A 27,568-nucleotide genomic window follows, 5' to 3' on the forward strand; every position below is an offset into this window, starting at 1 on the left:
CCCTCCAACGGTCTGAGGGACAGTGAACTGGCCCCCTGTTTAAAAAGTTTGATGACCCCTGAACTAGGATATGGCCTCTTATTGCCCTGTTTTGTTTCATAGATGAGCTGAGGTATTTGATAAATGTTAAGAGTCATTTTAAAAATATTCTTAGTAACCACAATCCATAGCAATACAGAAATGTGATTTTACCAAGACTCAGCTACCCGGTGAAGACACTGTTGCTCCTGCAGGCGGTCCCATCTGCTTCAACATCTAGTAAATTGCCTTAGGATGACAAGGAATGACACTGTGCAGGGAGTATACGACGAAGTCATCCTGCTCATCTACACACTGAATGAGCTCTAACACTAGTGCTGACACAAGGCATTGTTAGCAGGGGCACTTTTGCTACTCAACACAGATATTGAAAAAGTTTCTTCCAAAATAATTGTGCTCAGGACCTGAGGGAAAGAGTTCTTGCATGCACACAGGTCAGAAAAACACCCCAAATGCACATTCTTATAATGGTCATGCCACCGGCTTTGCTTAGATAAATCACACTGCACCTAGAAACTTCTGTGCATCAAAGGACCCAATTAGCAACCTATGGAGTAGGAAAAAATATTTACAGCTCAGATATCAGATAAGAGGTTAATATCCAGGAAGACTAAAGAACGACAACTCACCAGTAACAATAAAAAACTACTTTAAAAATGGGCAAAGGACTTGAATGGATATTTCCCCAAAGATGATACATAAATGGTCAACAAGCACATGAAAAGGTGCTCAATATCACTAACCATTAGGGAAATGCAAATCAAAATCACAATGACATTCTACCTGACACCCATTAGGACGACTATAAAAACAGACAGACAGAAAGCACTGTGTTGATGAGGCTGTGGAGAAACTGGAACCCTTGCACACTGTAAACGGTGCTATGGAAAAGAGTCTGACCATTCTTTAATAAATTACTTTAATAAATTAGGCACAAGTCTACTTCTGGGCATATACCCCAAATAATTGAAAGCAGGGTCTCAAAGAGATATCTATACATCCATGTTCATAGCAGCCTTCTTCAAAATAGCTAAATGGTATAGGCAACCCGAGTGTCCACTGACAGAGGAATAAGCAAATGTGGTATAGCCATACAATGGAGTATTAGTCAGCCATGAAGAGGAAGGAAATTCTGACACAGAATTCTACAACACGAAGGAAGCTTGAGGAGATTACGTTAAGTGAAATAAGCCACTAACATAGAGACCAACACTGTCTGATTTTACTTAGATGAGGCACTTAAAGCCAGGAAAATCATTAAGACAGAAAGTAGAGCTGGTTGTTGCCAGGTGCTGCGGGAGGAGAGCCTGAGGAATTGTTTCTTAGCTACAGACTTTCAGTTCTGCACAATGAAAAGAGTTCTGGGGATTGAACAACAATGTGAATGTACTTAATGTTCCTGAGCCGTACACTTAAAAACTGCTAAGGAGGTAGAGTTTATATTATACGCATTTTACCATAATTAAAATAAAAATGTAAAACAATTGGAGAAATGTAATTGTTGATTAGACATTTAATGATATTAGGAAATAATTGTTAATTTTTCTAAATTGCTGAAGTACTGAGTATCACCTACTACTTCTATTCTAAAAAACTCTTTCAATGGAGTCTTAAAAACATAATGAAATATATACAAATAAAATAATATCTGGGATTTGCTTTGAAAAATAATCCTAGGGGAGGGGAGGGCTGTGGTAAGGATACAGACACAAAACGAGGACCTTGGACTTAGTAACTGCTAAAGCTGGGAGAGGTTACACTGGGCTTCGTTACACTCTCCCATCTACTTGTGCATATGTTTAAGAAGTTTCTATAGTTAAAATTTAAAACTATATAAAACTATATGAAAATATTTGCCAAGACAAGACAGGTTGTCTTTGGTGGGTGTAATTATGGATTAAAAATATTTCTTTTGAAAATGTGAAACACACCCAAATCTAAAATGCCAAAAAGTTTTTAAATGTTAAAATCATAAGAGCCAAGCAAAGCTCCCCAGTATGTCACCGTTTATCAAAAAGAAGGTCTCGGGACTCGCTTGGCAATCTTACCCAGACTTAGGTGAGGCGTAGAATACACACAAGAACATACGTCAAATACTGCTTTCCCTGTGTGAACGCCACTGATTTTTATCCTATGGGATGTTCTTACACTAGAAAATCAGAGGAATGCCCACATTTCTAACAGGACCCACATCACATACATTTTGGAACAGCAGTGTCACAGGGCAACACTGATCGGCGGCAAAGGAGAACTCCCGGTGTCACGTAAGAGCAGCACCCCAGGGAGAGGCATCTCACTTAGGGCCGCTGGCATTTCGGTTTTGGTTGTACAGCTCTGTGGATCCCGGTTTTTCTTGATCACAGTGCTAGTGTGACCAACTGACATCCTATTATGGGCCACTTCTTACTAGTTCAATGATTGTAGCTACTAGAGAATACTTGTCATGAATAATACAGGGAGACTGGTTGCCTGAATTCCTTTAGGCATCAGAGTCTGTGGTTTCACTCTTTGTGGATTTAAAGTGTCATTTAGTTCAGAATAGTTTTGCCCCATGAAGGACTGCTGTGGAAGATTCATTCATTCCCTACCAGCAGCCTTCCTTGTTCATTTATAAACTCCCTGAAGGGAAGAATTATGGCGAGGCACCTCTGACACTACTATATATGTGTTCAATCCCATATAATAAAAGGGTAATATGCAAATTGTCCCCTCGATCAGGAGTTCGACCAGGGGGTGGGGCCAGCCCGCCAATCGCCCGGGACCCTTCCCCCCAAGTGGCCCCTCCCCCGATCAGCCCCCCTACCCTGATTGGGGGCAGGGCTGGCAGCCCAACCTCCCGTGTCCCCTCCCCGCCAGCCGGCCCCATCAACCCAACGGGCTGGCCAGACCCCACCCATGCATGAATTCATGCACTGGGCCTCTAGTAAATTATAAAAGACTGACTTTTCTGAAAAACTTGTTAGTCTCAGGCCAGGAAACAAAGGGTGACTCGGCAGGAGAGGGGTGGGTAGCCAGATGTGTCGTGGGTACTGTGGCCCATATAACACCAAAGGCTTTGTGTGTGTAACTTCAAAATTGTCAGTACAGTTTTCTGAATTATCTCATGGATGGTTTCAGTGATCATTACTTCATCTAAACTACTATAGACCATAAGGCTAAGCTATTGGGTACCATCTACTGCTTTTATTTTGACAAATTCTTTTGATGGAGTCTTCAATTTGGGCAAAACATGGAGACCACATGGTATTAGCATGGGATCTCACCCAATGGGACACCATGGTGAATGCCTCCAGGTCCCTGGTGAGAAGGGGCAGTGATCAGGATGAAGTTCATGCTGCTTAGATTTTATGTCGAGAAATATTATAGTTACATCTGCATTGCTGATTCCTGTATTTGTACATGATCTTGATCTTAACTATCTTTTAAGTAAGCACTGCAAACACTCATTCCCACTTCTCACTTCCAACCTTCAAATGGCAATTTAATCTATTTTAAATGCCACTCCCAGAATCGAGGCTGATTCAAAAATGATTTTCAGAACCTGTTTTCATTTAATTTCTCAAAAATTCTACTTTGGGTTCGGAGTCTCCATGGTCCTTTGAGCCTCAAACTAGATAGAAAGTTTAAGGAAAACCTGTTTATCTTTTCTTGGGTTTTTAGAATAGGATCCAGAATATTCTTCTGAGTATAAAAATAAAATGCCTTCTCCTTTCTCTAAAAATCTTAAAGCTAACAATTCATCTAACCATAAAAATATTTCCCCCTTTTATGTAACCTTTAAATGATACACCCTGAGATTTTTAGCTTTGACTTAACTATGCCACAAATGCCAAATATCACATTAGATTGTGTGTAGTCCAAAAAGGACTGTAAGTCATTTCAGTTTTACTAAAAGAACAACTAAAAATAGCACCAATGCTAATAAGGAAGCGATATCTCTTTATTGTTTAGATGAACCCGTAAAGCATTAAAAGAAAAAAAATTGTTTCTATTTTTAATGACGCTCTGGTTCCTATCCACACACCCTAGAACATTTTGCCCCCATTTTCTCTTTCTTTTATCATCTTATTTTTCTAAACTAAAAAGCAAAGAAATATTGAACAATTAAACCAAACACACAAAGCCACATAAATTTGTCCAATTTAAATTCTTTCAGTTGAGACCTTTAAGAAATAGTTTAATGCTTAAGTCACTGTTCTCATTTTAGATAGCTACAGCATTCTCAATTAGCAGTTGGGTTCTACAAAGTACCTACAATACTGGGGGCCCCCCAAAATTAATTTTGCTTTTAAATGTATCTATTACTATTTTCAATTTGTAAGTACATTTCACATGTCTGATCATTGCCTCCTGCATCTCTAATGAGTTTGCACCCTCTTACATCTATGAGGTCCACTCTACACAAACGCCTAGCAATTGCTCTTCTACTTTGGATCAAAAAGTTGATCTATCATGTTTAAAAACTGCTGTTTAAAGAATTCACCTCAGGCTAGAAAAAGTAACCAGAAGATGGTTCAACTATTTCAGAAAATGTGACTAGTAATGCAGGTACTTACATTGTGAATGTATGGAATAAAAGAGAAGGTTTCTAAATGTTCCCACACTGTCCTATGTGGACAGCTAAGCCTCCTCTGACCAGCAGTGACTCAGAGGTGAGGAGGCCTAGTACCAGAGTGAGCGACACTGACAATGTGAGTTGGCTTATGAGGGTTTGTTAGTCACCGTGGAGATCTTGTAAAGTGTGCTCAACTCAACAAGAAATCTTTGGGCAGAATCAATCAAATGAAAGAAAAAAGTACCCATTTTGGACCCTGTAATCAATTTCTTATTTAGAATGCTAGCATTACAGCCACAAATGGGGCCTGAATGTCATTGAAAATAATTACTCCCCATTCAAGATCTTTTGTTTTGGGGGAAAAGAAGCTGAAAAACAAAAATGGGCACAGCGTAGAAGAGTGGCTTATTTTCAAAGCCCAGCGCCGGCTGCTCACAAGGAAAGGATTAACGGTAAGATCGAAAAGTAGCTCGCTCATCTGAGAGAAGAAAATATATGCTAAAACATTATTTCTTTTAGAAGTGTTATGTAAGTGATGCATACAACCTATGAGACCCCAAGGGTCCACGGCTTATCTTCCACCTGTCTAAAGCTGTCAATACCACCAACAAGATATTAACTGTTTGTAACTTTATAAGGATCTCTCACGGGACAGCTGGCATGAAATGCCAAGTTTTAGGAGTTGGGCGTAGTTCTGATGACAATTAAGAAATAATCTGGATTATTGTGAGAGTCTGTATTCACATGAAATGTAAGTCACAGTTCAACTACTGGCTGAATGATTTTAAACACACACACACACACACACACACACACACACACACACACACAATCCAAACTTGTGGTGGAGCTAATCAGGTCTTTTTTTACTGATTAGATATGTGACACTCGCCTGCTTTAATTTTCTCTTTACTTAAAGAGACTCCCTCTTTCAACATCAGGAAAATAATAGCCAAGTAGAGAACAAGAGAAAGAACCTAACCATTCCAAAGATTAGTTTTCATTGTGGCAAAAACCCACTGAAGCCCAAACAGGGGACCACTGCCAAGAAGGGGTACAAAGAGGGAGGAAGAAGAAGAAAGCCAGAGTAGACCTGGCCAAGTTGGCCTCCACACATAGGGGCCCACACAGTGCCAACGAAAAGGCTAAATCCAATCACAGAGCCATCTAGATTTCATTTGTAACCATTCTCCTATCTCTCTCTCCTCCCTCAGGTTACAGCCCTTGCCTTAGGTCTTTATTATTTCCTACCAGGGGCACTGCAATAATCTCCTTTGCTATCAGATTAATCTTCCCACGTGTGCACGTCTAGCATGTCACTCCACTGCTTTACTATTGCTCACGGCATCCCCACGACTGCGGCACAAAGCCCTGGCACTGGGTGCTCCCTGAGGGCCATGGGCCAATCGGAAGTCTAGATCATATTCCCTGTGTGGTCAGTTAACAGATGTGCTTCCTTGGGCCAACTATTTCATTTTTCTGAGCCACAGTTTCCTCACTGGAAAAAAAGAAAAGAAAAAGAAGAAGACTAATTGTATAATTAATGGAAGATAGCAGTGTAAACTGTAAACGCTGAACACAGACACAGTGTTTTTATTACCATGTCAGCACGTTTTCTGCTGCCCATCTTCTGTGAGTCCGATTCACTAAATATCCTTTAAACATATGCAGCCTTTTGGGCTCTCATTTCCCTACGGGCCTGTGCTCTGCTCCAACCTCTCTCTCTCCTGCTCCCTGGAAAACACAACAGTCACTATTGCCACTGCTTCCTCTGACCCCAAAGTAAGCAGTCACAGCTCTTCCTTATGGAATGCCTAGGAGTATTTTCTAGGGCAGTGATGGCAAACCTCTGACACGCGAACTCACTTTTTTGGTTGATTTTTCTTTGTTAAATGGCATTTAAATATATAAAATAAATATCAAAAATATAAGTCTTTGTTTTACTATGGTTGCAAATATCAAAAAATTTCTATATGTGACACGACACCAGAGTTAAGTTAGGGTTTTTCAAAATGCTGACACGCCGAGCTCAAAAGGTTCGCCATCACTGTTAGGGGCTCCCCACTGTGTTCCCAGCAGCCCTGCGATCATCTCCCCCTTCCAGATGGGAAGATTAAGACAGAACAAGTGAGACTCTGAGATGCTTGGTGCTTCTTCGGAGGCCCCAGAGCAAGGGAGCCCCAAGGCTGGCCAGTGCAGGCCGCACAGGAGGCTGGGGGGCGGTGATGGCCTGTGTTCATTCACTGCATTCCCATTTACATGTACGCATGAGAGAGACCAGACTTTCTTCAATAAGGGAACAGGAACATATGTATCAGTTATATACGGCGGGTCCTCGAATAACATCATTTCCTTATAACATTGATAAGAAAAAAATTGATTCCTGGCCAGGGCCACTGCCTGTGGAGTTTGCGCATTCTCCCCACGGCTATGTAGGTTTTCTCCAAGGACTCAGGTTCCTCCCATCCCAAAGATGTGCACATGAGGCGAATGGCATGGTCACAAGACAAAGTCCTGTGCTTCAGCGAGACCCTAGATGCTGACCCGTGGTGCCTGCACTGAGTGGACAGTCTAGTGGGCTGCAGTGTGGCTGCCACTGAATTAACTGTCCTGGTGCCCTGAAGGCAGGGCTGAAGCTAATCAACATGAAGGGGGGCGGGGTGAAGGGGATCAATTGGCGGGCCAGGGGGAGGGAAAGGGAGGAGAACATCTAAGATACTTTCAACAATTAAGATAAATTTTTTAAAAATGTGGAAGACGGAATCAGGAAAAGAGAGTCAGAGAAGGAGATGTGACGATGGAGAGGTCAGGAGGATGCACTGTGAGAAGGATTCCCACTTTTTCAGGCTTTGAAGGAGGAGGGAGGGGCCATGAGCCAAGATTTAGGGGCATCGCTAGAAACTAGAAAAGGAAAGGAAATGGATTCCTCCCTAGAGCGTCCAGAAGTGAACATAGTTCTGATTTTTGTCCCATGAGACCATGTTGAGTTCTAACCTACAAAACTGTGAAATAAATAAATAAATGTTTGTTGTTTTAACAACAACAAAGAGCCTGATATAAATAAGGGTAGGCAAACTTTTTCTCCAAAGGGACAGTCAATAAATTATTTAGGCTTTGCTGGACATATGCAATCTGAGACACAGTTTTCTTCTGCTACTTAAACAGCCCTTAAAAAGTGAAATGACATTCTTGGCTTGAAGGCGCGCTGAAAGCAGGCCACGGACCAGATGCGGCCGACACTACAGGGGAGGGTCTCAATCTCGGATCTCGAGCTCTGGTACAGACATTTGAAACCAAAGAAAAAATAATATTTCATGACACCTGAAAATTACCTGAAATTCAAAATGGGAACCATAACTGAAGTTCTACTGGGACGCAGCCACGTTTGTTTGTTTACCTACTGTCTGTGGCTACGTTGGCTGAGGAGCTGTGACAACAGCTGGCCCACAAAGCCTGAAGTATTTCCTATCTGACCCTTTAGAGAAAAGGTCTGCCAATCTGCGGTCTGGAGGTTCCATGAGAGAGATTGTTCCGTTCAAGTGGCCAGACCCCCTGCAGTCCCTGGAGGACACTGGGGGGCTGGCTGCCTGGTGCCATGCTGAGAGCGCAGCCTCTTCACCAGCCACCGTGGAAGGAGGTCCTCCCTCTACAGATTTCGGAGCTTAGTGCTGCCCCCAAAACAGGGGAAGAAGAGCCATCTTTACTGGCCAAAGGAGTGTTCTGATGAAATGGACTAGACCAGCTGCTTTCAAATTTGTCTTTCACCAACGTACTGAATACTCACTAGGGAAGTTTAGTTGATTTAAACTCACTATGACAATTGAGATCCTTGGAGAAGCCTGGTATATTATAAAACAAATGCCCAGGCAGCAGATATATGATCAATAGGTGATTGTTGCTGTTTTTATTATTGAGTTATTGCTGTAATTAGACACAGTGTGAGGCCCTTCAAATTCATGACACAACCCAAATCTTTCTTTTCCCCTCAGCTTTATTAAGATATAATTGATATGACTTAATTCTTAAAACAATTTTGCAAGTCAAGTAGCCAGCATTATGGGTGAGGAAATAGGCTCAGTAGGAATAAATGATTTCCCAAAGGTGAGGAAATAAGCCAGTCAGAGTAAGACAAGGATCACATGATCTCACTTATATGTGGAATCTAATAAACAAAAGAAACTGACGAACAAAACAGATGCAGAGATATGGAAGAATGGAACAGACTGACGAATCTGAGAGGGAAGGGAGGAGGGGGAGAGATTAACCAATGAACTTATATGCATATATGCGTAACCCATGGACACAGACAGTGTGGTGAAGGCCTGGCATTGGTGGGAGCAGGATGGAAGGGGTCAATGGGGGATAAAAGAGGGGCATCTGTAATCCTTTCAACAATAAGGTAAGTTTAAAACAACAACAAACAAATAAATCAACCCCCCCCCCCAACCCTGAAGTCAGAGCTTGGATTTGAGTCTAGATCTATTTGAATTGAATTAGGTCTGTCACATACTGGCACTTCATAAATTTGAAGACACGACCACATATTACTTACTCACTATGCCACATTCAAGTATTTGGCAGTCAAGGTTCAACTACATTAAGATATAAATAATATTTATTTTATGCCAGTCACGGTGCTCCGGTTTTTCACATTTGGTCTCTAACCTCTCCCAAGCATCAGTTTCCCCATCTGTATAATGGGCTTAGCAGTTTCAGAGCACTGGTGCTGAATTATATGAGTACTGGGCACATAGGAAATCCTTAACAAGAAGGGCCTAGAATTAAAAATACTATGCTTTCTGTTGGCGTAAGTGCTTATGTTTAGGTTTTTGTGTTAAAATGAGGAGTATACTAGGCCAGATCCATATGAGCAATGATAAAAGGTAAGTATTGGGACAATGAAGCCATTGGGTCTAGATATCTTGGGGAGTCCTTCCACAGAGGGGTATCAGCACAGTACTTATTTGGAATAGAAGTCTGGGGTGCTTGCTTTGATGTAACTGGATTATCTTGCCAAATTTTTTGTTGAGAGGACGTTTATTAAAGTTGAAGACAGTGAAGCAAGAAAGGGCGTAGGACAGAATGAGCAATAGGAGAGAGACTAGGCAGAGCAATGAGCCCAGGCTGGCTGCTTTGGCTAAGAAGTCAGAGAAAAGGGGGACTTAGGGACAGGCTCAGGGGGTTAGCCCAGGACGAGCTGCTGCTGCCCGTTGCTGCCCAGGTTGCAAGTCTCCTGGGGTCCCTTAGAGTTGAGGAGAGGCATGCCTGAGGGGGAAGGAGAGGGGAGAGGGGAAAGGGAAAGGGGTGGGCGTGCTGCTGGGAGGGAGAGCATGCTCTGATCTATTTTTTTTTAAAACAGGAGACAAATCAAAGTTTAATACATGCTCATGGGGAATTCACGTCGGAACAACAATTCCATGAAAATTCCAAAATATATTGTCTATTTTTAAAAGAGTATTCAATGAAAAAAAATCAAGACTAGCTTTCTTCAGTGAAATTGGGGAATTTGGACTCAGTTTGAGAGCAACTTCTAAAAATGCATTGAACAAAGAAAGCTGGGACCGATATTATTTAACAAGAACCTACTTAACAGGAACGCCCATGGGCTTTATTTTCCTGCTAAGATGCTGTTTCTCTTCTCTTCTCTTCCCCAGCCAAACCTGCCCTGGACCCAGCACCCTCCTTTAGTTCCCATCACCTTTGTTATTAAAACAACACTTCTTTATAACACCCAACATGCCTGCTTCCCAGAGCTAGGATTACACGGAAGGTGGGACATTCTCAAACTTTTTTTTTTTGGTACATATTGCTGGAACATGCCCTAATTTTGCATTATATCAACCAGATCCTGTGTCCCCTTACTGAATGGCCTACTCATTGAGTTGCCTAAGCTAGTGTGACTAAGCTACTTCTCAAGTGTCTGGTTCCCATGGAGACAGAACAGCTATCACATTGTCAGGCCAGGCATTCATTTCTTTCTAGGCCTGGAGAGTAAGGCCCAGCCTTCCATGCTCCCCCTGACAATGCATAGGCACAAAGCACACCACGGAACATGCGCTCCAAGAAAGAAGGCTGCCTTTAAGACCTGAACTGCTTTAAGACCTCTCTCCTCAGCCTCAGGGGAGATGAAAGGATACAGGATGTTCTGATCATCTTGGTTTTTATTATTATCGTCAGGAAGAATCCTTGTTGGACCACATTTTTACAAGGCATGATGATCAGATCTGAGAGCAAATTCTGCTCGACTCTCAAGTTCTCCAATGAAGAGAACATGAAGCAAGAGTTCTCGCATGCTTCAGGCTACAATTCAATTAGCAATTGTGTTTTCAAAACCCATCTGGACCAGGACACAATGGCTGACCTTGTGCATCCAGCACGAAGAAGGTGTGCAATAAACATTTAGTGAGCAATCAAGCTAAGAGCATCTCAGAAGCTTGTGATCCCGAGCTGGGCACTATTGACTCATCTCCAGCCCTGACTACAGCCTCATTCCTGGGCTCGGGATGTCTCACAGACATCTCAAACTTGTCCAACACCAAACTTTCCATTTCTCTTCTAAATTAGTTTTTTCCCATCTCAACAATCTCATATGGCTATTCTCCCAGTTGCTCAGAACAATGACAAAAAAAAACCTGATGATGATCTTTTCATTCCTCTCTATTACTTGAGGCCCGGTGCACGAAAATCCTGCAGGGGGAGGGGTGAAAGGGGGGTCTCTTAGCCCGGCTTGCGCCCTCTTATAGTCTGGGACCTCTTGGGGGATGTCCGACTGCCATGGAGGTGGGAGAGGCTCCCGCCACCACTGCTGTGCTCACCAGCTATAAACCTGGCTTCTGGCTGAGCAGTGCTCCCCCTGTGGGAGCACACTGACCATCAAGGGGCAGCTCCTGCGTTGAGCGTCTGCCCCCTGGTGGTCATTGCATGTCATAGCGACCGGTCGTTCCACCATTTGGTCAATTTGCATATTAGTCTTTTATTATATAGGCTAGGATTGCCCACCAGCCCAATCCAAATCATTTCCAAATCCAAATTTCCCACTGGCACTAGAATCTAGAATCCAATCGGCTCTCTCCATTTCTACTGCTAATTAATCAGATCACTGCTAAAACCTCCCCTGTTCTTCCATTCTTCTGCCCCTACCTTCGATTATCCACACACAGGCAAAGACATCTAAAAATCCAACGCAGATCTGTCATGCACTCTCTTGAAGACTTTGAATGGCATCCTATGGCATGTACAATGAGATCAACTCTCCTGACCATGGCTGGACGGCCCTCTGTCCTGGCCCTCCTCTTTCTTGACTCTGTATCATCATCACAAAGTTGACAACACTACCCTTTGTCCCTCAAGCATCAAGCCCTTTTCTGTGTATGCACTTGCTGTTTCCTTTGTTTAGAACATTCTCTTTTTTTAAAGAATACCCTTTCTCTTGATGGTTACATGACCTACTGGCCTATTCAGATCTTTCTGACCTCAGGAAGACCTTCCCTAACTAGGCTTTCCAAATTTGCTTTCTCCCAGACTCCTATCAACTTATAAATAAGTAAGCTTACATTTAAATATATCAAATCACCCACACTTTGAAGAATATTCAATTTTTGTTTTGGGGAATTATATGTAAAACTTTTTATCACCTGCCCTGGTATGAGAAAAGTAAACAGACTAACAAACAAAATACTATTTGATGAAATCTCAAAATACTAATGATTGACACTTTTTAAGATATAACTCATGGTATTGTTGAGAATCTGAATGGAAAATCCTAGATAGCCAGCAGTTTCCAGGTTAGGCGTGAATTCCATATGTAAATGAGTGATTTATGGTCAAAGAGTGACATGAGGTCAATAGGTCACAGGATGCTCTAAGCTGACTCTTTTCAATGGTCACAGAGAACTGATCAAGACAACTCTGTTTACATCAATTTGGCCCTTAGTGAGCAAGTTTTTAAAGACTCAAGACTTTCTGGATGATTTTCAAATTCTGGTTTTCTTCGTGCCTGCTCTTTCCAACACTTTTGTGTGAGTTCTAAGAGCCACCTTTCTCCCATAGAAGTTAGTTATAGGACTCTAGGTAGCCAGAAGTTTCTAGGTTAGGCGTGAATTCCATATGTAAATGAGTAATTTATGGTCAAAGACTGACATGAGGTCAATAGGTCATAGGATGCTCTAAGCTGAGTCCTTTCAATGGTCACAGAGAACTGATCAAGACAACTCTGTTTGCATCAATTTGGCCCTTAGTGAGAAAGTTTTTAAAGACTCAAGACTTTCTGGATTGTTTTCAAATTCTGGTTTTCTTTATGCCTGCTCTTTCCAACACTTTTGTGTGAGTTCCAAGAGCCACCTTTCTCCCATAGAAGTTAGTTATAGGACATTATAATGGTTTAGTTAAGATCTCCCAGATTCTTCCTACTGGCTACATGTATTCATCTTTAATCAATTTTTAAGTTGTTTTGTAAAAATAGGAATATCACTATTTCTAGTAAATAAAAGTATAAGTAGAGCATTAATATAAATAATAATACAAAAAACAACACAGCTAATAATTGTTGAATCCTTATTGTGCTAGGCACATAATAGATTTTCTTAGAATGACTGATTCTATGGTTTTATTTTCATAATCTGAATTTTTGTTAATTGTTGTCTTCTCTTAGAAATTTAACAATAAGATGGGACATACTGTGTTTTACAGATACCTTATTTCTGGACAGAAATTCAAACGGTGGATTATTCTTACTCTTACAAATGCGCACTTTTCAGCCATATTTCTATTAGGCATATCTTTAGGGTTAGGAGAAGGAAAGCTGCACTGTGAAGCTCAATTGATAATTCCCTACTTTCACCTCCACACTACACCTACATAGCAAGCACTCAATTATACTTATTGAAACAATGAATACCTGGGTAGAATCTGTAATGACAGCATGCACATTTTATGGGTATCAACTGTGATAAACAGTTTCATTTTTAAGGTTCCAAACCAATAGTTTATGAATCTAAGATTTGTAATATTATTTCTTTAAAGATTAAAAAATTAAAATATATTTACAGAATAATTTCAGAAATTATTTATAGCCACTTTAAATAGCATGATTATTGTGTGGAAAGGTTTATGAATCCATCAAGCAATATATCAAAAAATGACCAAGGTTTTAGAAAACTCAAATGCAGAACATTGAAACTGAAGGTCTATTCACGAGGTGGTCTATAACATTATTTTTTACCTACAACACCAAGGTAAGTGTTTTAACAACTCAAACATAAAAGTATTGGTTCTATTGTCATTCAGAAGCCCAATGGTGCATACCATTCCTATAAATTTAGTCTCATGGCAAAGGGACTTGTAAAGACATTCATAACAGGTGCTTTGAAAATAAAATACTAATACTGCTTATCACTGAAGACATCAGCAAGTGAATATTTGCTCCATTGAATATGTTGTGAGTAAATAAATAAATAGGAGGGCATGCCAAATAAAAAAATACAACCCAAGAGATCTTTCTATGTCATCTAAACATTCTAATATATCATCTTAGAATAGTATTCAATCGCTTTTATTCATTGGGGTCTGAAGTAAGAATGAATTAAATTGCATAAAGTTTATCTCATTTTTAAGAATCAAAAAATATCTCCTTTTGTTCATTTACGTGTTTTTGCCAACCCATCAAGTTATTTTCTTTTTTAGATTTTTGATTTATCATTTAAAGTTTAACCACATTCCCATTTGGACAAAAATTCAATTCTAGGCCTTGTTATTCTAAAGAAAAAATAAAACCTCCTGGTACTCACCCTCCCATATCTGTTTGCATAGGACCCAGTAAGCAAGGAATGGAAAACGATGATTGTCTCGTCCAAGTCCCAGATGAACACCCTCTACAAAGGAAGAACCAAATCGGTGTGTCTTTCTTTTGCTTAAGAAACCTTGTTATTCATAACTTCAACATGAGCAATTGTTTTGAAATGGGAGACAAACGAAAAATCTGATTTACTATTTTTTTAAAAAATTCAACTATTCAAAGTATGTCTCCCAACTTTTCTTCTGCTGTAACCTCAGATAACATACAAGAGGATAATTCTATTAGCAACATCAACATAAATACAGGAGAGACATAATAACATATGGCCTTCCTACTTCTGAAACAGGTTCTCAGTCTCAGCTCTGAAGAAATTAAAAAATAAGCTAAAACTAGTCTGTTTATAACTTCTGAGAAAGAGAGGGACAATAAATTAAAAAATCATTCAATTTATCTTGTCCTTATTTCTACTCTCTGTTCATTAGGAAGTGTTAAAGGAGCTAATCTTATGCTTTATTTCTATCAAGCAAAGTATTAAAAAATTGCACACAAAAAACTAAAACTTTCCATCATCTATTCACTTTATGTTGCCTATTGGGCTGTTATCAATTGGCCAGGTTATATATTTGATTTTCTGATGTTTCCAGATAGTTAATAACTTAGCAGACACATCACACTGCTCTTGACACACTCTCGCGGTATTTGGAATTGGATTTGAAGAACTCATTTCAAAGAAGGTCTTTGAGATACCACAAAAGGCCTCATGCCTGCTTTTCTTCTTTCCATTCTCACTTACACCAGTACGTATTCATTTAGGTCCTGCTGAAAATCTTCAGCTTTTTGGTCAAAATAATCACGTTTCCCAAATCAGGTTCCAATTTGGAAAAACAAAAGAACAAAACAAAAACAAAAACCAAACCCAGAAACTTAATTGCAATGGATTCAAGGCTATGAAGCCTACTGACCCTGGAAGGTTTTGTTTAATCCCTCCTGCTTTTGAACTCCACCAGCACACACCTCATAAGAGGATGACCACTTCAGTTTAGAACATTGCAGGTTTTCCTTTCTTAACATTCATAAGTATGTCTTTAATTACCTCATTGAAATGACAGTGATATAGAGCACTATAAGATGATTTTGTTCAAGCAGAATTATGTAATTTACTGTATTCCCTTAGAGAGAAATAAGCAGATACTTTACCATATAGTTAAATGGGAGAGAGAACAGGAATAATTGTTTTCCCTAGAATTCATGCAGAAGAGAGAAAATAATGCTTTCCTTATAGTTACAATGGAAAAGGAAGCAGTAACAAAAGCATTTGGACACGTTGGTCTCTGATGTAACAATGCAGGTCTTCAGAACCATCCTTTAGCTCTAAGATGCTGTGTTATTGCTCAGGTGTTGGCAATGACTTACCTCAAGATCAGAATCCGGGGGAGGTGAAGGATTATTGTTTCTTCGGCCTCGTCCACGTGATTTCCCATCAGAACCTCGACGTAATCGCTCAGAGTCCGAATCTTTAATGGGTGTTGACGGGCTGTGGATGGTACTGTATTCTGTAGACAGACAGGAAGAACTTTATCTCCTGGTTCTAGCGCCACGATTAACCTTGTTTCAATTCATGGGGAAGTTTGAAGAGTCGAACAAATTCCGCATTACCTTTTCTTAGCATTGGCAAATAATCTGAGATATTTGATGCCAAGACTTGTTTTGAAAACACATATAATCAGAAATGACTAAAATTTAATTGAAGACAGCAGGTTGTACTCAGTTGCCTAAATTTTCTTCGTGGTTCTCTATGATTAGACAGTGCTCCCCTTCATCCCCCAATCCTCACCCCCCAGTTCCACTCTTGTTTCTCTCATTCCACGGACAGTGCCTGGCCACGCTGAGGGACTCACACATGAGCCGAACCAGCGCCTACAAAAAGGCTACCGGTCCATGGAAAGAAATGAAAGAGAAAAATCAGCTCTGGGGCCGGGGAAACCATCGCCAGGCAGAGTTTTGGTTTTTGGAAAATTTAAAAAATTTTCTCCCTTGTTTTGCGTGAGAACAAGGGAGCGGCAAGATAAAGCGAATAGAGACACATGGGCAATACCCGCGCTCTGTACGGCATTCACCACAGGTTCTTCCTGTGTCTCAGTCTCTCTGAACCAAAAATCCCAGGCCAGGCACCACATTAAAATTACTCATCTGGGTAACTCAGAGAAACCACCGAAATAATCATATAGAAACCACAGCATTAAGAACAACCCCCAGGCAGCTCAGAGGAATGGCTGGGCAGTGGTTGTGGCGTTGAGAGGAAACTCTTATCCTGTTACCAGAATGAACAAACCATTTACTCTCATCCCTTAGGTACATTTTTTCCCTTAGTCCATCCAGTTCACACATCAGACAATTTCCAACTCCCCGAATTCCAGATGTGCCCGTGTGCTGACTCTCCCCAAAATCTTGGTCAGATTTCTCTACAGATATGGTTTGGAATCTCAAAATCTAATATGAGGAATGATTATTCTCACTGAGACATTGTTGAGGTTACATTTCACCAACTAGAAAACTATGGAGAACAGTTGAAGGTTTTTATTATTGTACTGTCAGCCCCGACTCTGTCAAACCACATGGTCTCAGTATTACCGCCATGTTTAAGCCTTGGGAGTCAGGGAGGATAGGAATGGACTTTGACAGAGTAAAGTCCATTTCTAAGTCACATGAAACAGCCCTATACCTCCTGTTTAATTTGAAACTTAAATAGATTCCTGTCACTTTTAGATGAGGCTTTTGCATGTTCCTCTGCCATTGCAAACAAGAAGGCAAATTTCCTTATACAAACTGGTCATGTGATCCTCATACCCAGAAACCACTGTGATGACCTACAAGACCATTAGTTAATTATGGGAAGAAAGTCTCATTCAATGCCACTCAACAGGTCTGTTTACGTAGCTATTCTGGATGCATTTTGAGCTAACTTCTCTTGTAGATCTGTGAGAACACAGTGCTGGCTGGTCAAAGTTAAGTGTTCATGAAATCTATATGAGGTCATTTTTCTTGGAGAGGCAGATAACTCCGGCATCTTCTCCTCAAGTTGTTCCCAACCAGGCATGTCTCTTCCATGTGTTATAGAGAATTAGGAGCTCCAAATGAATATGTGTGTGTGTGTGTGTGTGTGTGTGTGTGTGTGTGTATGCTCTCTATATATAGATATTAAGGAATTCAGTGGATTCAAAGTTGTGCTTTGAAGAAAAAGTCTTGACCCTCCTTGATGCAAAGTTGTGCTTTGAAGAAAAAGTCTTGACCCTCCTTTTCTTTAAATATTCTACAATCTACATCTCTATGAAAACCCTAGACAGCCACCATTTTAGATAGAACACATGCCAATTTCTTAACTAGTGGCAAAACAGACCATTTACTTTGCAGTGGCACAGCTGGCATTGAATCTGCTCTGTGTTTTTAACTACTTGACTGCAAAGTCCTATCTTTAAAAAATATATATTTTTACTGATTTTTTTTTGAGAGAGAGGAAGGAGGAGGGGAGGGAGAGAGAGAAACATGGATATGAGAGCAAAATATTGATCGGCTGCATCCTGCATGCCCCCTACCAGGGATCAAGCCTGCAATCCAGGCATATGCCCTGACCGGAATCCAACCGGTGACTTCTAGGTGCATGGGATAACACACAACCAACTGAGCCACACCGGCTTTTGCATGTTCCTCTCCCATAGCTAACAAGATGGAAAATTTTTGGGCCTGCAAAGTCTATCTTGAACTGTGAGCTCTCTCTCCAGCTTTTGGAAGTTCATTTTGAGAAGAAGTTAAAGGATAGCAAGCAATGTATCTTATCACATATATCTTTGCCTAGGTTTTCTTAGCCTCGATTTCCTCCTATTATTGCCTATTTCTTTGTTTACTTCTGTACTTCTGTTTTGAAAAAATCAATTAAATCTTTAAAAATATATTTCATTTCAATTTTTTTAGAAAAGAAAAAGCTATAAATTGATTGCTCCCTTCTGTAACCTCCTCCCCCCCCCCCTCACAATAAATTCAATGAGCAAAGTATACAGGTAGATTTTTAAATGATCTTATCTAAAGTTTTTCCAGGTGGAGAAAAAGCCCTAAAAGATGGACAATCTGACACCTTTAAATATTAAAACACACACAGTTTACAGGTGTTAGCTTCTCAGAAGGAAGATGAAATTTAAATGATGCAAGCTGGTTTAAAAAAATCTCTTCCTCTTTGTTCTATGCGGTGGAATTAAATGCATCTACTCTCATAATCAGCTTTCCTGACTAATTTCTCCTTCCTCCTACTAGTGCAAAACAACTCAACAAAAAATTTAATCTTCTAATGCATTGACATCTCGTGTTTCGTTAAAATCCTCTCCAAATTGTTCAACTGTACCCCCACTGAGATAATGGATGTGAAAGTTCTCAGAAGAGCATTCATTTCATTTCACAAACATGGAATGAATGTTCATACTATTCTAGGCACTGCACTAGGTAGAAGCTTGAAGCATAATGATGTGCCAAAGAGATATTGTTCCTGCCGCCTCGGAGATTTAAATTCAGAGGAAAGCACTGATTCAGGACAAAAATGAAAGATTACAGGACAATATGTCAGGGGTTATACATGGGAAAGGCAGGATGCTAGGAGATCACAGAGGAAGTCCACACAACTCAGATTTACAGGGTTGTGGAAGCTTCCTGAGGATGGAGAAAAAACTCACCAGTGAACAGGAAATAGAAATGTGCTCCAGGCAGCTACAGGAGCCTCTGGGAAGGTGAGGGTGAGGGGTGGGAAGGAGAGAGAGAAAGAGAGAGAGAGGGGAGAGAGAAAGAGAGAGAGAGAGAGAGAGAGAGAGAGAGAGATTGATTGATTGAAATTAAAGAACTGAAACAAAAATCAAACTGACCTGAATCTATAGAGAAAGAGTAGAGGTAAGACCGGGGGACGGGCAAATAATTCAATAAGAGAGTGATGTGACCCAATTTCCATTGAGATAGAGGACTCCAGCTCCAACGTCGCCAGGGTACTGGAGGCAAGTGAAGACTGAAAAAGGGAGCCCCCAGCCCAGAGGAGAATTCAGTAATTCAGGTCAGAAGTACTGGTGGCCCAGAATCAGGTAGTGGGCACAGGGAGAGTTAATGTTATGCAGTGTCATTAGGAGGTGAAACCAGCTGGATAAGAAAGAAGGAGGAAGTCAAGCATGATGCTCAAGCCCACGGTTTGGCAACAGGGCAGATGATAATCCAAGGTATGAGATTTAGGAAGAAAGGATTATAGGGAAGAATGTAGGTGAGAATTCAGGCTCAGCTTTTGGACACATTGAACTTGAAGAGTCTGGGGCATTCATGTCCAAGAGACTGTTAGACTACCTTGTAGTTCAGGAAAGAAATGTGGTTTGGAAATTGGTACCATACATAACTTAAGAAATGGGTGTAATTAAAGACATACTGTATGTGTAGAAGAGATGAGCAGAAATAGATAGGTGGGGTATGAGAAGGAAAACCAAGGTCAATGTACGGCAGAGGGAAGAGTATGGAAAGAGAGTGATCAGTCACTTCAGATCAGCAAGAGCTAAATAAAAGGAAGATTGAATCCGAGAGTGTTTTAGATTTAGAATCAAAGAGGCCTTTTGTTATATCTGGCCAAAGTATAGATTTGAGAATTATTTGGGAGATAGATTGGTGGGATAAAAATGAGATGGCAGAAGGTGGAAGAACAAGCAGGGGGTAAAACTTAAAATGTTACTGATGACCCTGTAGTGGACAAATCCAATCGTTTTTAAAATTGATTTTAGAGGGAGGAAGGGAGAGAGAAACATCGAACCCACAACCTGGGTATGTGCCCTGACCGGGAATTGAACCCACCACTTTTTGGTGCACAGGACAATCAACAGCCACACTGGCCAGGGCTCCAATCATTACTTTTTAGTCCTCAATCATATTTGATCTCTCCGTGGCTATGCTGACCACTCGCTCCTTTAAACCACGTACACATACATCCCTTCCTTCTGCTTCTCATCTTGTCACTCACACTATTCCTTCTCACTCTCTTTGGACATCTCTTCCTAAAACTTAAATATTAGTGTTCTCTATATTAGTGATACTCAAAGTGCTGATCTGGGACAAAATAAGAAGTTTGCATCTAGACATTAATTAATGCAAGGCTTCCTTCATTGAGGATCTTGCTAAGATTAAAAGGAAAAAGTCAGCTAAAGTAAACAGTGGGCTTAGTGATGCAGTTGATTATATTCTGAGGCAAATCCCTTGTGCTATCATGGACTAGTAAGAAACTATTAGTGGACAGGCAGCCAGTGGCTGGACTACATTTTTAATAGTAGTGCGCCAGTTTTTTCTATTGTCCTCTTATCTGGCTATAAGCTCTCAGTGGTTGGTAGTATCTGTAAGAGGGAGTTCACTGATAAGCTCCAGGTTGATGATTTTAAAGCTTTACTTCCTTATCTCCTGACCTGACCATCACACTGTTTGCTACGCTGCTCTATGAGAATATTCCATGGACAGCACAACTGAGCTTGTCCCAAACGGAATCCTCCTTCTCTATTAACAACCTTGATTAGTGGTACCAACATCTACCCACTGTTCCAAGCCCGATCAAATCAAGAGTAAGTTCTGTGGTTTTCAGCTCTTAAATACTTTTGTTCTAATTCAGGCTCCCATCATCCTTGCAACTGGCTGTTTCCAAGCTTGTCACTTAGAGCCTTTGAACAATTGTCTGTACCACCATGACCGAGAGCTTACAAACCCTTCAAAACTCCGAATATGGAACAGGAAGGACAGTCTCGATTTCAGGACACTGAACTAGGGACTCAACTGCCACTTTTCAAATCTTGATCTCACCACTTATTAGTAGTATCATTTGTGCAAGTGATTTGCCTTCACTATAATCAGTTAAATTATCTATGAAATGGGAATAAATGAGATCAAATAAAACTAATAGATAGTAAAGGTACTTAGAACCATGCATGGCACTGACAACGCCATGATGTTAGCTGCCCTGAGAAACAGAAAAGTCCCACTGAGTTGCTCCCTGAGCACCTTACCTCTAACTGCTCTCTCCCCTTTGTGGTCAGCACTTAGGATAAACACACCTAACATTCTCAGTTCGCTGCCAGGTGCCAGGCTGTTTCACCACTTTGCACATTCTGTTCCTGTTCTTAGAAAGCCCTTTCTCAACTCAACTGCCTCCCCCGATTTGTAAAATTCCTTTGGGAATCCCTAAAGATCAAGTTCAAGTACCTTCTCTGTGAATTCTCCATTTAAATCTTGGTTCCTCCTTTGTAATTACATGTATCTCTATTATATGGTTAGATAGCTTTTGCAGATATTTATGTTCACAGTGGATAACATAGAATTTGATTGAGTTATTATGTCCATCATTCCTGCTCCTGGAGGGCAGAACTGGTGGCATTCATTTTGTATCAAAAGCCAAAGGAGATGTTTCTTTTAAAAAAATCAATGATTGGAGGAATGAGTGTTTCTCAAGTTTAGCTCTCACTCTAGCAAATCTACGGAAGTGATCTAATTATTTGTACTAGCTAGTCAGAATATTTTCAAATGGAAAATAGCTGTGATTATTTTTAAACCTTACTAATGTTTATATATTAAACATAAATTAAAACTAATGTTTATATATTCAATCAGAAAATATTAAACTCTACACAAGATCATTAGAATTCTACATTTGTAAATGCTGCTAAATCATTCCATAAAGCCTTCAATATTACAAAGAAAAACAGAGAGTGCAACTCAGAAGATTCCATCTAGTTCCTCTTGGCTTCTCTAGTTCCCCTGAGCTGACAAGTCCTACTTGAGCCTTGGGGAAGTTACCTCCATATTTTTTAGTCCTCAGTCTCTTAGTCTGTCAAATTGAGGACAGCCTAGTTACTTAGCTTTAAAGTTCTATCACCTATGGGTGTGTAGTATTTACCAATCCTCCTAGGTGTTAGTTTTGGACTCTCCCCTTTAAGTACTCATCAGCAGACTAATCTGTATAGAATACCTTGGACAACTCCAACCCTTAGAAACCATCAGAGTTCACTGTCTGCTGTATATAGTCCAAACTCCTTATCAGATTTTTATTTCTCATGCCTCCCTCAACATTGTCTACTTTCTTATACATATTGCCAAATAGTTTTCAAGAGGATATTAATTTAAACGGTGTCATTTTTACCATGGCCTTACCCACTTTGGTTGTCATTGTTTTAAAGAAGTCATTGCTACTTTATTAGGTGTCCAGTAGTATTGCATGCTTTTAATTTGGAGATATTAGAGATGCTTGTAAATATGTGCTTGGAAATCTTATTTTCTTCTATGCACTGTCCAAATTCTTTGCCCAATTTTTAAATTCCTTTATTCATATGTTTTCATTTCTTTTGCATATTTGCAGATACTTTTTCAAGCCTGATAGTTCCTCAAATTATGCTGATATTTCCTTATATTTCCTTCTATGCACCGTCCAAATTCTTTGCCCGACTTTTAAATTCCTTTATTAATGTTTTCATTTCTTTTGCATATTTGCAGATACTTTTCCAAGCCTGATAGTTCCTCAAATTATGCTGATATTTCCTTAAAGTGTGCTTTCCTTCACAGAAGTTTTTGATTTTTATGTAGTCCTGCTGCACAGCATGAAGACCTGGTTGAAGATTTAGGGATAAGCTTCACATTTATTCTAAAGGTAGCAGGGAATTTCTGCTCTAACTTTATACTCTTGAGACTACATCTGCCAGGGGTAGATGTAAAGGAAGCAGGATACAGGGCTCCTGCAGGCTCCCTCTCTGTGCTCTGGGAGGGCTCATTTCTCACTGAATTGAAAGACCCCTCACCCCAAAACAGGATTAAATAAACTGACTCCTCTCAGAGAGGACCCTCTTGTCCTTGTATGATGTTGGGTTGAGGCCAGGGCAGCTACTATCTCTGGCTGGATCCTGAGTCTACACGAAGACAATATCAATTACAAAAAGAAGTGCAGAGCTTTGGGGAAAATTCTTTTAAAGATAACCAGAATCTATTAAACATGTTAATCAATAATTATATTCTATTTGCTGCTCTAGGGAACTCAGATAAAGAGAACAGGGTATATTACTTCCCTAAAAACAGACTTATCATGGGTGATCCAAGATGTAAAGTCCAGGGGACAATTATACAGGTGAGCATGAAGAAGATGCCAGACCACAATCAACACCCAGGCACCCCCAAACTTCAAGACTCTTAAAATCAACAAAAGTATATGCAACAGTCATCTCAAAAGGTGGCCTATAAAGTCTAAATCAGGAAGACTAAGAGAAAGCAAGCGGAGAGCCTAGTTCTGATTCAATGACAAGGATGTCACAAATCCCTCAGTATACCCAAGGAAATAGATGCATCAAGCTTGATGCGACTGGCCAAGAGAACCCTATACACCCCTGGGGTATATTACTGTTTATAATTTTCAAAATTTGTTTGTTTTTAAGGGGAAAAAACTGATCTGTAAAGCTAAGTTAATTACTTTAAGTTAAATAAGTGAGATTGCATCTTACTCAAGGGATAGGTTGTATAATCAATGCACATGGTAAAAACCACATGTAATCACAATTACCCCAAAATTCTTTCAGTCAGCTGCACTGTGAGAGGCAAAGGCAGTGAAACCAACCTGGAGGACAGCAGGGTCACAGGCCATGGTGACACATGGGGCCACACTATTTAATTTAATTTTTTATTTTCGGTCTGTACACTCTAATGCAGTTCTCAGCAATTTTTTTTAATGCAAAGAGTCAGATGGCAAATATCTTAGGCTTTGTTGGCCATATGATAACTGCTGTTATAGCTCCAAAAAAAACCACAGACAATACGTTATTGAAGGAGCATGGTTGGGTTTCAATATAACTTTATTTACAAAACAGATCTGACTGATGAGAACATATAATTGTATTCATTAAAGTAACTGTATTTTGTGCAACTCTGTGGTGGCTATGAGGTTCAAGTATGTGACTGTCACCTGACTTCTCTGGGTGATACCACTTCTTCAAAAACGGTTGTAAGCATTAAGTGTTAAAACTGTGGGAAAGATAGTAAGTGAAACATGTGCTGAACTAAGTAGAGAACAAGGTGCAAAACAAAGTACTATTATTTTGGAGTTGCTAATAAGTAGAAAAGGAATTTACCATGTACCTTTTAGAAGGCCCTGTCCTGCTGGCCAGGGAGCTGAGCCATCATGAAATCAAAATGCGTTTACCTTGAACATGCCAACAAGGCAAGAAAAGGAAGGGTAAGACTTTGCTTTTCTCCTGGACACAGTAACTTGCCATGCAAGATAGAGATTCTTCTCGGGTGGATACAGGCACCCAACACATATGTTCTGGGTGCAATTTTCTGTGCTCATCTCTAACAGAGCAGCTCAGGGTCGCCAGGAGTCACAAACATCACAGGAGACAGCCTGCCACCCTGTAAGACCAAGTCTACCCCCAGCCCCAGGCAAGCAACCTGGCTTCCCATTCACTGAGGAAATGGAAGCTCCTACTCTACACTCTCAGCGCCAGATACCCGCTACCAGGACTTCATTCGCTCTGCCCTCTTTCCCTTATATTATGATGGATGAATTTTCTGTGCTCCTAAGGCCAACCTCTCATCTGAGCACAAAATCACGGTTCCCTGTCCCCTATACCAGCCAGCATTTCCTTTCTTCTGGATCACCCTATGCTTACAGGCTAGATCTAGTTCTTGCCTAAAATATACCCCTGACTCTCTCTTGTTTCTGCTCCACTTCTCAATTACCTTGTAGAAAAAAACAACTAGAAGAACTGTGAATATTTGCTGCCTATACTTCCCCTCCTCTCATTCTCTTTAGAACCCACTTCAGTTATGTTATTTTCTCCAAAACACCAACGCTCCACTTTGTCAAGGTCATCAGTGATTTTCTGTCAAATCCAATGGTCCAGCCTCAATTTCCATTTTTCTCAAACTTTCACCAGCGTTGCACACAGCCCATCACCCCTTCCTTCTGCAACACTGGCTCCCCCCGCCTCCGGGAGGCCTCCTCCTCAATGCAAGGTCCCGGGCTTGGTGGCTCTCACTCTTGCAGTGACACGTGCTGGCCTGGTCATCTCATCCAGGCACAGAAGCTTTAAATGCCATGTGTGATGCCTCACAAATTGAGGTCCTACACCATCCTATGGACATCAGACTCATCCAGCAACTAACTCGCCATCTCGCCCTGGGGCTTCCAACAGGGATCTCAAACTTCACATGTGCTAAACAGAATCCTGCTTTCCTCAACTACCCCTTGTCTTCCTGTTGCTTTCCCATATTAACAAATGGCAAATGCACTTTTCCAGCTCTTTGGGCCAGATCTGTGGTGTCCTCCATGATTCCTGCCTTCTCACTCCTCACATTCAATCCAATGACAAATCCCGGTCACTCTCCTTTCTAACTCTCTCAATTCTGACCACTCTCACCACCTCCACGCCTAGCACTGACCTCGTTACCTGTCACCTGGACCCCTGGAATCATGTCCTATGTGATGGCCATGCTTCCCTTCTTGTCCTGATACAGCTTACTCTTTGCCCAACAACCAGACAGGTTATTTTCCAATGTGTGACATTTTGTCACTTTTCTGCTTAAATATTTCTCCACCTCATTCAAAATCACATCCCAAGCCCCTCGCCCCCCTCACCCACGTCTGCAGTGATCTGGCCTCCACAACCCTTCTCCTCACCCCTACTCCTCTCCTCCCCTTCTTGTCACTGGCTGAATCCACCAAGCACAGTCCCACCTCCAGGCTTTGGTGACTGCTGTTTCCTCTCTGGGATACTCTTCCCCAGATATCATGGTGGGTCTCTGCTACAGTGCCACCTGGCAGACCACTCTTCTGGCAGTGAAAAGGACACAGACAGGTGGGCAGCCTCTGGGGGGCACCTTCTCCTGGAGGCTTAAGGCCAGAGGAAAGAACATCCCAGGACCAAGCTTAGCCCCTGGATTACAGAACCTGCACTGACTCCAGAATGTGACCTAACCCGCCTGCGGAGGTGGTGGATCTGGCCAATTCTGGTCCATCTCCACATCCTCCCTAACTTACAGGACAGAACATAGAAAGTTGAGCAGTTCAAAGTTCCTTGTGGTGGACAGCATAATCTACAAAGTCAGACAGAAGGATCTGCATATATTTCAAAATGGGCCCAGTAACTTGTAATTTATATTATTATCTGAATCTTAGTTTTTTTCAACAGTAAAATGGGGACAGCACCATTGTGAAGGTTACATAAGATAATGCATGATAAAGTATTTTGTATAAACACGATAGTGTTGTCATGTTCAAAGTCACCTCTCTAGACTTAGTTACCTTAGTCATAAAGATGATCATAAAGCGATCATCCAGTTCAAAAACTGCTTTCATCTGTTAGTGAAATTGATATGCAGTTTAAGCTTATTCTGATGAAAAAATACCCTTTCATTTAAGCCCATTTAAAAGGGTCCATTCCTCTAGCCTTGAATGAATAATATCCCTTCCTTATCCTCTGTCCCACACTCATTCACATCTTTCAATGCTAAGGATAAATTTCACCTCCTTTGTTAGTTTTTTCTCCAAACACTTTACATAAGAAATTTCTGTTCCTGCATCCTTCCTGGGTACTCTGCTACTTTTAGCATAACATTTTTCAAATCCAAGCCTCAGTAAGTTTGTCTGTTCATATAGTATAATGATCCTTGAAAACAGGGAGTAACCCTCCTGCTCTCTGAATCCCCACAGACCCCAACAGTACTTCCTAAGTAAGAGATGCTCCATGAACAGCTAACAAAATGGGGGAGAGCATCATCAAACCCACTGACATGTGGCAATAGAAGAAACCGCGTTTTCTGCCATTCCTACAACTAGCAAACAGTGTAACGCCACTTAATAGCACAAATAAGGAAAAAGTCTCGTGAGAGATGTGCTTCCTCAGCAACCTCTAAGGATATCAAAGCCGAGCCAAGGGAGGTAATTAGCTGAACAAATGTACTGAAACAGACGCTTTAGGGAAAACACTAAATGGGAAACTGGAAAAGAAAGAGACTCGCCTGGCTGGCATGGCTCAGTGGTTGAGCTTCGGCCTATGAACCAGAAAGTCACGGTTCTCTGAAATCAATAAAAGTATATTAAGAAAGAAAGAAAGAAAGAAAGAAAGAAAGAAAGAAAGGAAGGAAGGAAGGAAGGA

General features: G+C 40.8%; 1 protein-coding gene across 14 annotated transcripts in view; it reads right to left on the reverse strand.

The window, feature by feature from the left end:
- The window catches only part of EYA1 (EYA transcriptional coactivator and phosphatase 1), a 288,535-nt gene that overhangs the window by 50,555 nt on the left and 210,412 nt on the right, over nucleotides 1-27,568 (reverse strand). For all 14 annotated transcript variants that reach the window (XM_014539839.1, XM_014539832.1, XM_014539831.1 and 11 more), the window contains 2 exons: nucleotides 15,801-15,940; nucleotides 14,380-14,463 (listed from right to left, as the gene is read on the reverse strand). In XM_014539839.1, the coding sequence (XP_014395325.1) occupies nucleotides 14,380-14,463; nucleotides 15,801-15,940 (224 nt within the window). The remainder of the gene's footprint in view (nucleotides 1-14,379; nucleotides 14,464-15,800; nucleotides 15,941-27,568) is intronic.

Source organism: Myotis brandtii, unplaced genomic scaffold, assembly GCF_000412655.1.
Source record: "Myotis brandtii unplaced genomic scaffold, ASM41265v1 scaffold23, whole genome shotgun sequence".
NCBI classification, from domain to species: Eukaryota; Metazoa; Chordata; class Mammalia; order Chiroptera; family Vespertilionidae; genus Myotis; species Myotis brandtii.